Below are 15552 nucleotides of genomic sequence, written 5' to 3' on the forward strand. Positions count from 1 at the left end.
GTTTTAGAGTTTTGAGGAAATTTGTATTTCATTTGTACGGGAGCCCCCCCTCTTAGAAGGAGAAGAGGTCTCAGTACACCGTAGAAAAATAATCCTGCCTTCTGAATCCCCCACATGCTAAATTTGGTTCCATTTGCTTGATTAGTTCTGGAGTTTTGTGGAAATTTGTATTTCATTTGTACGGGACCTCCGCCCCCTCTTAGAAGAAGAGGTCTCAGTACACCGTAGAAAAATAATCCTGCCTTCTGAAACCCCCACATGCCAAATTTGGTTCCATTTGCTTGATTAGTTCTCGAGTTTTGAGGAAATTTGTGTTCCATTTGTGTAGGAGCCCCCTCTCTTACGCTCCCTTTAGAATTGCTCTCTCACCCCCTAAAAAATTGCTGGTCATTTTATCTATCCAACGACATATAAATGATTCAGTTTCGTTCAGTAGTTTAGTAGTTATTAATACTTGAAATCTCTCATTCAAACGTTACACTTCTATTTTCGTTTTCGCAAACTGCTACCCAGTCCCAGTATAGCAAACAAAGACGTAGTCCTACGTCAAAACAAACGTTTGGAAAAGTTTCGATCTGTCAGAGGCTGCAATACACCAGCGCAAAATAGAAAAGGTGCAAATTGAGAATATTCCTTACCGAAACATACCGCAAATTGAAGAAAATATGGTTTTATTAGCTACCGCTGTGCTAATTTTATGGATTCGAACTTCCCATTTTTGCCCCGCGGTATTCGCACTTTTGTCCCGCTAGCCCCTCTAAGGTCTATATCATTTTTAGCACCGCAAAATTCACTAAAATGGACATAACTTTTTTATCTTTCAATATTTTTTCACCAAATTTGGGAATTTTGCCGAAAATATTTTCTATTTTCATAATATCTATAGATAATGGCCATATTTCATATGGTCCCGGAGTTATTCCGGAGTTCCGTGGGAGACCGTGACATGACTTTTTTAGATAAAGTTGTTAAATATTTAAAATTTGTTTGAAATCTGTTGATTTTTGTAAACATATCACGTCTGTGGACATATCAGTTACTTTGCCGCAGTTATGAGCCATGGTGTGCGCCATCCGGATCCTGGGGGAGGCTATAAATCCGGAACCGGTTCCCATAAAGGGGCATTTCAGCATCAGTAAAGTATATCGTGTCTAGGGCTGTCTAACCGGTAGTACCGGTAGTACCGAAACCGGTAATACCGGCCAATTTTTGGATACCGAAATACCGGTTTTGGAAAGGCAAAAAACCGGTATTTCCGGTATTTTCTAATATCCTAATTTTTTTAGTTTCCTTATTCAAAGAAGAACTAAGTTTGATAAAAGATTGTAAAACTCATAGAAAAACAACTTCATGTTAATGATGACGAGATTCTTCGACTACTAGCAATGAATAGGGTGACACTGTGGGTCAAACAATTATACCTTTTGAACCCGTTTAAGGCACAGTACAGCATCTTTGCTGTATGTTTCATGCAAATGTTTCAGTGTATAAGCCAAACGTCACGTTTCAATTTATTTTTGAACAACTTGACTTGATACATATGTACAAGCCACCAAACTATTCGAAGCTCTCACTTAACGAATTTAGGAAACAAGATCAGGGCCCGTTGCTTACAATAGTAAATACAATAGTCACTCAACAATGAAGTAATAAAACTTCAGTTTCAACTGCAGCGACGCCGATTCGTTTCTAAACTGACTTCAACCATGAAACCATTTTCACTTCACCATGACGACCGGTTTCATTTGTATATAGAAAAATACAAATGAAACTTTAAAACCGGTCGTCATGGTGAAGTGTTGCTATTTCAAATATTCACTAGAAGATCAACAACTTTGAATTTACACAACATTAATAAGTCGTGCCTGACTGCCAGTCGTCGTCATTTGATATAGTCACTAACTTCAGCTGAAGTTTGCTTGAAACGTTCTGTTCAATAAATGAAACAAGTGACTTCATGTATGATGCGAAGGTACGAGAAAGTCAGCTTCATTTATTTGTGTCGACGATGCCGGTCCGTAATTAGAATATGGGAATTTTCGCGCTTTTTGAGTATTCTTGGCATCAAAGGATCTACCAGGAAAGAATCTGGAATATGTTTGAAGTCTTTCATGTGATATATTGATTCAACAAGTAGATGAAATCTCCAAGCCACTATCTACGAAGAGTGGGATTAAAAGCAGAGAAGAGAAGGTATCTGTGCACGATGATGCAAGCGCTCCGATTTAGGGATAGAGGTAAAATTCGTGAAGAGACTGTAAGAGACCAGTGCATCCATTATGCTGGAAGCTGCAATACGGAGATTTTTGAAAATAGTTAAAAGCGGGGTTTCCTACTATAAATTTGAAGAAATGATAGAAAAATTCCTGATGCGCCTAAAGTCGTTCGTCAGACTTCGATGAAAGCGGAAGTTTCTTCAATTGTTAGAAGCGTTGGCAACAAAATTCGTTCTACCAAAGGAAATAAATCGCTAAGCGTAGTATTTCTGCCTTAATACTACTTTGCAAAGCAACAACACTGAAGTAATAGTTTAAAAACAAAAATATTTACTTAAAAACATCGACATTTCTATTGATTGCGAATAATCTGCCAATACCGGTATTTTACCGGTACTACCGGTATTTTCTACGCTAATACCGAAATACCGGTTTTCACCAAAAGTGCCCAATACCGACAGCCCTAATCGTGTCGCACATAAAAAACATCAGCACTCGACAAAATAGCGATTGGCGATCATCTCATGTCTCTCAGAGGCCATATGGCCGATTCCAGGTCCCGAACAGGTTCCTCCGAAATCCGTTCCGTGCATGAATCAGGAAAGAAACCCTTCCCGAGCGCGGAACCAGTCATACGGCCTCTGAGAGACATGAGGTGATCACCAATCGCTATTTTGTCGAATGCTGGTCGGGCTAGTGGGGTAAAAGTGCGAATCGGCACTTGATCAGAATTTATTTTGCATAAAACTATTATTTCAGATAATTTATATTTCAATGTGAACACATTGAGCTATTGCATCGCTATAACATATATTTTGTTGTTGCCCTTCTTTATAACTGACAAAAATTGAAGACAACTTCAAACATCGCACTTATGCCCCGCCCTACTCTAATGTTTTGTTTTAGTTACAATTTCTTTTCGATTCAATTCAATTTATTTTCATTGTAGGTGATAGTGTACGTGAAGTGAGACAGATGATAACTTTCAACAACTTTGTTATTCAAATTGTAATAGCTAATGAGGATCTATAAATTAATATTTGGGCAATTTAAGGAAAAAATTGAAAAAAATCCTTGCTAGTTATAAGATAGCTTAGAGGATAGTTAGAGGAACAAAACAAACAAAACAAACACCACAGTCCCGAAAATAACAGAAATATCAGTCTTCTTGTTAAAGGGCTTTTCGATTAGACCTAGGTACGTCGTTCGACCATGGGATTGGTTGCCCACACACGATGATCTGACTGTGAGGAAGATCACGTGAGCTCCGTTTTGCTAGTATTGGTTTTCCATTGCTTTTGGTAGTTCCCAATAGCGTTTTGGGCAGCTTGCAATTTGGTGTAACTAGTGTTGTCCGCGAAAAGAAAATATTTGACGTCATCAAGCATCACTAGGTTGGCTGTGAAAATATTATACAGCGTGGGGCTCAGAACACGTCCTTGTGGAACGCCAAAAGGCCTCTTTGTGGATCACCAAAACGGCTTTCTGATCTGACGATTGTCAATTAACTGCGACGTAGAACGAGCGATTCAATGGAAAAGAACGGATGATTTTCAGGATATTCAAAGGCAAGTTTACTTGGAGCATTTTGTGAAGACCTTCTTCCTGCCAGACAGAATCATATGCTTTCTCGACATCCAAGAGGACAATACCTGAAGATTTTTTATATGCGAAGTGGCCCCGACCTTTTCTCACAAGTCTAACCAACTGGCGATTGGTTGAATTATCTCTGTTGAAGCCAAAATGTACGTCAGGGATTATCTGTGTATTTTCAAGGTGTTTTTTGATGCGGCTTAGCTCGAGATAGTCTCGGGTTGAGCTGTTGGTGTCGGCGATCGTTCTGTTTTTGCTTTTGTCGTTTGCAATAGTTCTTACCTGTTGAGAGTTTGCACAACGGATTGAATTTCGCGATATCTCCAGCTGTTTTTTTAGAAGCGAGCATAATGTAGACAAATATTTCTCACTGCATTTAACACACGGGGCAAGATTGCAGTTCCGCATTCCATGTCCGAACCATTGACATCGATGACATTGTACCGCATCCGTAGCAACACCATTTTACATTGGCATTTAAAATTGCCCTCACTTTTTGTTAAATCGATAGCTTGATGGTTCCTCTGGGAAATAGTGTAGATAGAGCGCACTTTCTTCCAACCGCTAATTTTTCGAGAGAAATGTTTCATCTCGTTGGGCTGGAGACCGTGTGTTTCCAATTCCTGTTGCAGTTTACTGATGTGAACACCACCATAACAACAAATACTGGCAATCCTGATAGGGTGATTTATACCGGTTGCTCAGCAGCGCGAGTGTAGGTATGAAACTAAATAATAATTGTCTTGAGTATGTCCAAAACACAGTGAAATCCTTCCTCTTCTTAACAAAACAATTGCACACCCATTTTGGTAGCTTCCATGTGGTATTTTTCCTGTCCAATCATTATTTTGACCAAGAGTTCTCGTACTTGCTTTGTGGTTTTATTAACGATACAGATCGGAGGAGTACGCACCTTATTCGTTTTAGGAAGTGCGGTTGTTTTTGAGCTGTAAGCGATCTCAGACAGATCGTGAACGTCATTGTCGTTACCATCATCACCCAGCATTTCGAAGTCAGTTCTCACGGGGATGTTCGCAGTAACTTGCGTTAAAGGGGTGCCGCTATTGGAAGTTTCATCCTCGATCACTAAGTCCGGTAATGACGTCAATTTGGGGGATGTGGTTCGAATTCGATATGGGCTCTTTGCACGACAAGGGCCATCTTGGAGGTTATATTCGGCTTCGAGCCGGCGTTTCACATTTTGAGGGTGCCTGATTGCGGTTTAGTCCACCAGGGGCCCGGAATTATCAACTCGTCCCAGTATGAATAATCGCGATTTAGATTATCGATTTCAACAAGTAAATCGAATATTTTGAACACGAATAAAAACGCGGCTTGTTACCTGCCAAAATAGTGTTGCTAAACTGTTACAATTTCTTGAAGAAATAAAGTTAAAATGAAGTAATGGAGACGGATGGTATTTTGAATTTACTTGCAAAAAAGGGATATTTCTTGTTTCTATTTGTATTAAATTATTGCATGTGTTAAATTTAATTTTGTTAATATAGTTACAACATATTCCTTTTTCTGTCATTCTCATAAAAATTGTTTCTCTTTTCAGAGCTCGACGGAGAAAAAAGTTGGCTAAAGCGTTAGAGCGCCAAGCTAGAAAATTACGAGCTAAAGGCATTGCAGTAGATTTGGAAGCGCTTAAAGCAGAATATCTGTCCCAGCATCGTCATAACTCTAGCTCTGATAGCGAAGCTGGCGATGACGACGATGACGATGAGGATCCGATCGATGTAGTCGGCGGAGCAGAATCTAATGAAACACCAGAAGACTGTTTAATGGATAGGAGAGACAGTATCGATGATGCTCTGGATGAAAATACCGATACGCATAGGAATAGTATGAGGCCAAATCCGTTTAGCATAGAATCACTACTATACAATAGTACGTGAAGACACTGCGTGCGAACAAGTTTCCTACCATTAATTTAATGCAGATGCTACCATTGTGTACAATTTGATATGATTTAAGTTATAAAATGATTTTTGTTACATGCCGTATTCTCTGTGACATATTCAATAATCGACATTTAACATGATATTAAAAGTTTAATTTATTTAAAAAAGAAATCAAATTTATTATTCAAGGGAATGGGTTTTATTTAATCATATCATATTTCAATGGCCGACCATTTGGTAAGTAACAAGGAAAAAGGCTGATTAAAATAATTTCAGTTTTCGGTCAGGCCAAGTGAAAAATCTCATTAGTAATATTTATGTAAAACACTAGCTGACCCGACAAACTTCATATTGCCACAAATAAAACTGTGTTGTACATAAATCGTAAATCTTGGATGACCTTTGTCACAATCTCGAGTTTTGCAAGTTTCTGAGGAGTTCATGGGTGTTTTAATATACAAATTTTATCCTCACAGTAAAATAGAAAACAACTCCCCCATTTCTTAGCCTGATAAAATAAAGCGGATAGCATTTAAACATTCGCCATCATTACAAATCATTTCGGCGAATACCATTTTGCAGAACACCAATTCTCGGTTGACCATAACGCGGAATATAGAATTTCGCAAAAAACCTTACGCGGGATGTACCATTTCACGGAAAACCTTTTCGTAGAAAGTACCATTTCGCAAGGGTCACCCAACTGAAGGAAAGTTATAGAGGCCAGTAGATCTAGGAAAATAAATAAACCTAGATAGAGGTTTATTTATTTTCCTAGATCAACCCCCCCCCCTCTCCCGCAGTGGCCGGTGCCTCCGACGGCAGGTCGCCGGCAAAATTCTAGGCCTGTGTCCGTCCCGCCCTGAATCATCTAATGTTACTATTGATAGTTTCTGGTGGTTTTGTTATTGACTAATGTTTTATGAAAGAGTCTAAAATTTCTCGAGCTCGATTAGTTAAAATGTTACCTGTAGGTTATGTAACAATAACAGTAACCCTCTAACGGGCAACATCGTAAAAACGATGCGATCAAGCTAATGACTGTTTTATCATGAAAGTACACACAAAAGAACCTTAAGTTCTGATTTTCATGCAAAAATAATTATCTGCAGGAGCGCCAGGTTAGAAAAAGTCCAATTTCTCTTTTTCGTTTTTCATGTCTAACGCTCTACCCAGAAATTTTTTCAATTCAAATGCATTGCAAAATTGATATAAAGCATGAAATTTACTCTGTTTCTGTTTCTGTTTGCAGCACGAGGTGGGGCAGTTAGAGCCAAGTCTGTCCAGGGCTGAGATAAGGTGGTTGTGACAATGATAAAAGAATCCTTGCGGATAACACTAGCGCCATAATGCGTTGGTGATTATGGATTATGAGAAGGAAGAAGAGTGACAGAACTCGTTATAATTGTGTACTTATTGCCGTGAATATTGAATAAGATGGCTTGTACTTATCTTGTTTTCTCCTTCTTTTGTTTGTTTCCTCGTGTTGTTCGTCCCTTTCTTACTGCTTATTCACGGCACCACGGCGTCCTCATCCATCGTTGTCACCAGTGTAGTCATCTGTGGCTGATTTCTTGCCGTTCCTCACGACAACATTATTGTTACCGTGAGAAGAAGCGATAGAGATCAGGCAGAAAAGAAAAGAAAAGAAAAGAGGAAATTTTTAGTCAACATGTTGATTGCAATTTTCGGGTTAGTAATATCACGAGAATTCTATGTCTGTCCATCACCTATGCTACTACCGACTAACTACTCGCTAGAATGGACGCTACTCATCTCTCCAACTACCCATGTCATCACGGTTGACCCAGCGCTGTTCAACCACCTATGCTCATTAAAAGTCACAGCCGCTTCTTTATTTACCATCTTTGCAGTATTGTAGCTGTTGGCGTAAATTTTCGAATATTTTGTGCGGAATATTATTCAAGAGCAATATTATCGCTCAGAACTATCGAAAAACTATTTGAACTTCCGCAAAATAGAGCAGATGCGATATAATGGGGACTGGTACTAGCTCGTATTATTCCCGGTGGCAATAATTGCCTATTTGTAGCGGTAGTCAACCGATTTGTCGGTATGCTCTTCAGACCGTAGTCAAATTGAAGCAATTCTGTAACTAAGAAAGGATTAGGTGTATCATGTAGAACTTCACTTGGAGATATGTATATATGCCGTGTTAAGTCTTAAGTGCAAGCTGTCACTAAAGCAAGACTTAATAAGATGTTAACAAAGTTGATAATTCTGTGAGGATGGTATTGAATCGAAAAAATCCTCATACCATGGCCATATATTATGTACTACGACCATATTTTAGGAAGTGAGAATGATAGTATATTGAGGACAGCCCTTCGCTATCGCTTGTATCAGCCAGAGAATCGAATACCTGTTTTTACTTGAAGAGCTATACTCTAAAAAGATTTAGTTAGAAATGGAATTCCAGTTGAAGTCTGACAGGATTGGGCAATGGACAGAACAAAATATATATCGAGGCTATAAAGCTTTTCGAGAGATCCACTAAGTCCGACCGCGACGACAGCCGCAAGAATGAAGAGGAGCAGGCCGCCGGTGAGTTGCCACCGTCCGACTTGATGGACTCTCCGACAGAGGCTCATCAGCATTAGGAGGGCCCTTGGGAGACAAACAGCGTCATTCATGATCATTTTATGTTGTTAGTTGAATACCGTTAATGCGGTTAGTCACAAGACATGCAAATCATTCTACTAAAGGAGGGAAATAAGAAAATAATAATTATAATTAATTACATTTATTTATTTATTTATTATATATAATTCATCTGACCTTCAAATTGTCTACATGAATAAAATCTTATTCTAAATAAGCTCTACGCAATCTCTGTGCAAACAAGTGTGACGGTAAACCAAAGTCAAAAAGTTCCTCTACATTAGAAAAGGTCCTGATACATTCAGTTATCGGTTCGCTATATCCGAACGCCGTCCGATGAAACTGCGTTTGAACTAGTCCAGTTGATTGCAACGGTCGTTGTGATGCGCGAAAATTAATCATGGAAAGCAAGTTTGGAGAGTCGATTTCGCCATTGATAGTTTTTGCTACGAATATTGCTTGTTGCATCTTGCGTCGGTGTTCAAGGGTGTCCAAGTCGAGTAAACGGCACCTATCTACGTAAGCAGGTAAGATATCCGGATGTTCCCAGGGCAAGTGTCGCAATGCTAGTCGGATAAATCTCCGTTGCACACGTTCAATCCGAAGATTCCATGTTAGCTGTTTAGGAAACCAAACAAGACTACAATTCTCCAGTAGTGGACGTACTAGGGCGCAGTACAATGATTTAAGACAGTGTGGATCCTTAAAGTTCCGACCAATTTTAAAGATGAAACCAAGCTGTCGAGATGCTTTGGAGATAATCAACTCACGATGTAGATTAAACGTCAGTTTGGTGTCCAGCAAAACGCCGAGGTCACTAACTCGGTCCACTCTGCGTAACTCAACACCATCGATAGTGTAACCAAAGGTGATCGGGTTTTTGATGCGGTAAAAACTCATCACTTCACATTTAGCTATGCTTACAATGAGCCAGTTCCGTTTACACCAGTCAGTGAAAAAATCAAGCAAATCTTGCAAGCGGCGGCAGTCGTCTATATTTCCTATCGATGCAAACAATTTCTGGTCATCGGCGTACACTAACTTGCAGCCAACTCCCAGCAACAACGCAATATCGTTGAAGAATAGCAAGAAAACAATACAATAGAGGTGACAGTAACAACAACGATAGCAATATTAGTAATAATAGTAATAACATAGGAAACTGACACAGGAAACACAGCTACTGACTATAACTTCCTGCCCATTATCAATTGTAGTTTGGCAGCATAAGTATAAGAAAAAATTCCGACTCATCATAGAACACTCAAACATATATTCATTCATACCTATACACCCATGCACACTCATACATGTATACACATGTATACATGTACGTGTGTGTATATTTTTCAGTGCTGTGCTGTCCATAATCGCATAACAGCCACAAATTCTATGACAATCTCATCGATTACGCAAATAAAGACATCACATCATTTTTGAACACTCGTTCGTTCTAACTAGCGATAAATTTTAATTTTCATGAGTAAGTAAAAATCTCATGAATGGTGGGTAGGATTTTGTTTCAGTTTTCTAGAGAAATTTCTGTGCATATCAGCAATTCATCTAGGGAACTGAGTAAGCCCTCCCGGTGCTTCGGCCTGAATGGATTTGATTTAAAATCAAATCCGTTCAATTCCGCTCCATTCCGCTTTACGAAACACATACTACACGTAAAGGTAAATTATGCAATACTACATACTACACATATATCTAACTTAAACTATATTACATTCTACATGCGGAACTAAGCTATAGGATGATGCCGAAGAACACGACAAACCACCTACCCATGGGAGGGATATAAAGCATGAAATTTACTCATAGAAAAATTTTAAGGTCAATCATTTCGTTCTAGATGTGCTTTTTCATCAAAAGTAAAAAAGGAAATATTCGTGCATTAATTATTTTCGAAAGTTTTCGGAATTTTTGTTTTTGAAAAATGATAACTTTTGAATGCAGTCAGAATGTTGCGATATTAATATCAAAATGTGAAGAAATCTGTTCTGAACACGTTTTGCATATTGTCAATTTAAAACAAATTTCGTATTCGGCTCTGGAGCTCCAAAAGCGAAGGCCGTCTACAGACGGCCTTACCCGTTAGAGGGTTAAGTTTGTAACATTACAAACTTAATGTTCTTGTTACATAACCTACGGATAATATTTTAACGTAACAATGCTACCATTTTTTTTATTTAAATGTTACATCAAATTTTGATAAAAAATGTAATGTTACAAATTTAATGTTATTGCTACATAACCTACAGGTAACATTTTAACGTAACAATGCTACCATTTTTTTATTTAAATGTTACGTCAAATTTTGATAACTTTGTAACATTGCTATGTTACTTCTGTGTTACTGAACAGCAACGTTGTGTTACTTTCAGTGTTGAACACCGTGTGTTCACCACAGAGGCGCTGGACAAAAGGAGACTGCACAACCCCCCTTATTAAGCTAGTGACCTGGGTTGTGTTATTTTTAGACACAAATTGTTCCTCTTCCTTCGTCGACTGTAGAACTACCGTCCGAGAAGTTTAATCTAACTTTGTTTTTACTAGCGGGACGACGATACTATGCAGGCCCTTGCGACTTACAAGGTACTGCGTGTGACGTTTGATACTTACCAAATGAAACTGGTACTGGTAGTTCGATACTTGTCAAACTGTACCAAAATCTGCAAAAATAACGGAATGTTTCAAGTTTCCACCACTACAAGTACTACGATCAGGGATGGAAAAAAATCGCTTCTAGCGATCAAGATCATAGAAGCGATTAGAATCAGATCCAGATTCAATGTCATCACTACTTGTAAGCGACAAACACTTTGTCGCGATTCGTACAGATTATGACAAACCTCATGTCAGATCATGTTCATTGTATGATTGCGTTGAGAAATATAACAGATACAGACGATTGGTTGCGTGCATCGTATGAGTCCCAATACAAACAACATGTGTGACCTTTTTCTCGCAGCTAGGTAAGATGTAACACTGTGATCGACTGCTGAGACTGTTCAGAGAACAAAATCTTGTGATCAACGCTGAAGATTCACTGTTTGTCATGATCTGTACGGATCGTGATCTGTGCGTGTGGCGATAACTCACAGATTTTATCAAAATCACTGATCTTCCATCCCTGACTACGACAACTACTGGACCATCAACCCTACATGAATTAAAAGGAATCGAATAATAAATGATTTGGAATCTAAATGTACTTTTTATTTAACGACCATTTAAAGAACAAAGATTGGTTGCGGAGGCGTGAATGTATGTCAAGTCTCGAAAATACTAGGCGAGTTGGCTATGCAGCTGCTAGCAAATGAGCTTGCAAGCTGATCGTTAACTGCGTGAGTTTATGATCAGCTCTTAGGTGCACTCGCTAGTATTGATTGAACTAGTGGAAGATTGTGTGCGTAAGGTAAACAATTGACTAGCTGTTGCTTTCTAGCTGTGCTAATTCTACGTTTTTCTGTTTTTTTTCTCGGATGTTTATTGGGGCTGAGTATAACGTATCAGACGCTTCTTTCATCGCTTCATCGGTATCAGTTGGAGTACAACATTTTTAAGGAATTGTGAAAAATTAAGTGAAAAATCTGCATTATACTACATTGCTTTCCAAATGAATAGCGAACGAGTTGAAAAAGCAATGGAGTCTGTTTGTTGTGGTTGTGCTCACGATCTAGTAGAAGCTGGCGAAATCGTTTGCAAGAGCTTTTGCAAATCTTCTTTCCATCTGAAATGTGCACGTATAGCTGCTGAAGCTCGAGATGCTATCGCCGGTAGTTCACAATTATTTTGGATGTGTAATGTGTGTTTGAAAATGATGAATAACGCTCGTTTTCATCAAGCCATATAGTTTACTAACAACGCTATGCAGACAATGGTTGACGATCAAAACAAAGTGCTTGATCTGCTGCGGAAGGAAATTGCACTGAACACTACGAAGATAAATACGATTCTCCAGCGGACTCCCTTGCCTGCACGATGGATGCGGGATGGCACGATCACTTTGACTCAATTTACATTCATTTGACAGTACCGTCTCAACCAGGCAAAATTTCACAAACTTTTATATGGGACATTTGTAGAATTAGTTATTATCTACAATTTTGTTGAATAAAGTTTTGCTGTATCTTTTGTAGTTACGGTGCTACAATGCTAGTAACTCGTTAATGACTAAATGAACATTCACTTAGTCACTAAAGAGGTACTAGCATTGTAGCACCGTAAATACAATAGATACAGCAATACTTCATTCAGAAAAGTTGTAGATAAGAACTAGTTTTTCAATCGTCCCATATATAACTTTTTCAAATTCTGCATGACTGAGACGGTACTGTCAAATGAATGTGAATTGAGTCAAAGTGATTGTTCAATCCCTGATCGCAACAATCAAAAAACTCACGTAAAAGGCCACGACTAATAATTCCGGACGAACAACCAACGCAGCGTGATAATGCCTCTGAAGGCACCAGAGATATTGAGCCTAACGATGCTATCCCTCTGGCTGCTTCTAAAAAGGAAAAATTGTTTTGGCTGTATTTATCTGGATTTGATCCGCAAGCTACGGTAAATCAGATCGAGAAACTTGTGCGAAGCTATTTGAATACAGATAAGACTGTTGACGTCGTTAAGTTGGTTCCGAAAGGGAAAACACTTGAGGAACTCACGTTTGTTTCTTTTAAAGCTGGTGTCGAGATGGAATTAAGAGATTTAGCTTTATCCAGATCGACCTGGCAGAAAGGAATTATCATCCGACCTTTTGACTTCCAACATAGTACACGTCCACGCACGTTCTTTCGATTTTTACTCACGCCAGATGGAACTCAATCGCAATAAGCCAATAATGTCACCATACAACCGCACTGTTAACTCCGCTACCAATTGCGAACGATCAAACACGCTTCCCCGAATCAATAACGTTTCGCTCTCAACTAGACATACAATTTCGCATCCAACTGTTCCTGCTAATGATTGCCGCACATTCGCACTTGCCTATCAAAACGTCAATCAATACGAAACCTAAAAATAAAACCTGATTTAATCCACCTAGTGGTGAAAGGAACCTTTGTTATACGATCTTACTTGCTATTTGAGATAGAAATCGACACGTTTGGCTTACATGAAATTTTTGGAAATTGAATAAGTTTACAAAATTTGAAACAAATAGAAGCACTTATAAATTTTGATAGTGCCTTTTCTCATGACATTGCTGAGTGAGTTGTTACTAATGAAGGTAAGTGCAAGTAAAAGTATGTTGTAAGATGAAATATAATTCTTTAACATATACATTGAGTAGTAAAGGTCTAGTTTATAAGTTTTTGAATTATGCGTAATTTCCTGTAATGCCATTCTATTTGATTCACAACAATAAAGTTTTCTTGAATAAATTTCATCAATTTTTATTAACCTTCGGTTACTCACGCTGTTGTATTTTGTACAACATGTGTTTTTGAATGCCATATTGTTATAAAGTCACAAATCGTATATTACGTATATACTAACGTATATTCTTCAGTAAACTTGTTATGAGCAAAATGTCAGCATTATTTAATGCACTAATACTTTAAATTGTTAGGAAACAAGATTAGCATAAACCGACATCACAGAAACGAAGCAAGTAGCATGTGACGTGTACCGCAATTGACCCAACTGGAATTTTCTCTCGTTTCTTCATATGGAAAAAATGGTGTCTGTATGCAGCAAAACTACCAGCAAATGTAAAATGTTTAAGATGTATCCGTCTGTTGGTAGTCGAGTAATTCGGGGTCAAAATCAGGGTGTTTTTCACAATCAAAGTTCTACAGTTCCTAAACAAGCAAACATAGAGGTATATTAAATTCAGCAAAGTTATGTATTTTTATTATTTGTACTACTTTGTAATACATGAAAAAGTCATACAATAATTACAAAAAGAGTTAGAATAGAAAAACTGACTTTACCAATTCATATACAATAAATAAGATTTTTCTATCTTCACTGAAGAGATAGAAGGTTACTGTCTTTAGCAAAATTTCTTGCAATAATATGCTCTAAAAGTTTGCAGAACACATCAATGTGTTATATTGAAACTAAAGGAAAATAATTTTTTTATTTCACTTTTAGGGGGATTAATCAAAATTCAAATTCTACCAGACAATAGAGCTTTCAATTTTACGAAACTCTTCCAAAGGTTTAATAAACTTAAAACTAAGTTTTCTTAGTCAAAACTCTAGTGCACATGTTTTCTTTGGTTTTGGGCTTTTGTGCGCGCAAGTAACCGTGTTATAAAAGTGGGCGCGAGTGTTCGAGGGTTATAATCTTTTGACCGGTAAAACCAACTCTTATGAAATTTTGCATATATATTCGTAGTGTGAAAACCTCTCGTTTGATATTAAAATAATTGAAATTAGGTAAATTATCTTGGTTAAAATCATTGTAAATTATTGTTAACTAGCTGACCCGACAAACTTCGTATTGCCACAAATTAACCTGTGTTGTACATAAATCATGAATCTCGGATGATCTTTGTCACTTCTCGAGTTTTGCAAGCCCCCCAGTGGGCGGCGCTTCCGACGGCGGGTCACCGGCAACACTCGCGACCGGCTCGTCCTGAATGATCTAGTGTTACTATAGATAGTTTTTGTGGTCTTGTTATTGATTAATGTTTTATGGAAGAGTCTCGAATTTCTCGAGTTGGATTAGTTTTTGAGTTTCGCAAAAATTTCTGTTTTATTTGTATGAGAGTCCATATCCCCCTACCACAGGGGTGAGAGGTCTCTAACTATCATAAAATAAATTCAAGACTCAAAAATCTCCTACATGCTAAATTTGGTTCCATTTGCTTGATTAGTACTCAAATTATAAGGAAATTTGTATTTCATTTGTATGGGAGCCCACCCTCTTAAAAGGGAAAGGGGTCGTAATACACCACAGAAAAAACATTCTGCCATCTAAAACTCTCACATGCCAAATTTGGTTCCATTTGCTTGATTAGTTCTAAAGTTATGAGCAAATTTGTTTTTCGTTTGCATGGGAGCCCACCCCCCCTCCTAAAAAGGTAAGAAGTCCTAATTCATCATGGGAAAAATGGTTGCCTCCAAAAACACCCACATGCCAAATATGGTTCCATTTGCTTGATTAGTTCTCGAATTATGAGGAAATTTGTATTTCATTTGTGTAGAAGCCCCCCCTCTTGAAGTGTGGAAGGATCCTAATTCACCGTAGAAAAT

General features: G+C 38.1%; 1 protein-coding gene across 1 annotated transcript in view; it reads left to right on the forward strand.

Moving 5' to 3' along the window:
- LOC128739976 (homeobox protein unc-4-like) overlaps positions 1-5710 on the forward strand; it is a 38198-nt gene extending 32488 nt beyond the window's left edge. Inside the window, exon 4 of the mRNA XM_053835484.1 lies at positions 5371-5710. Coding sequence (XP_053691459.1) covers positions 5371-5710 — 340 coding nt within the window. The remainder of the gene's footprint in view (positions 1-5370) is intronic.
- The last annotated feature ends 9842 nt before the right edge of the window (positions 5711-15552 follow it).

This window comes from Sabethes cyaneus, chromosome 3 (genome assembly GCF_943734655.1).
Source record: "Sabethes cyaneus chromosome 3, idSabCyanKW18_F2, whole genome shotgun sequence".
In the NCBI taxonomy this organism is placed as follows: Eukaryota; Metazoa; Arthropoda; class Insecta; order Diptera; family Culicidae; genus Sabethes; species Sabethes cyaneus.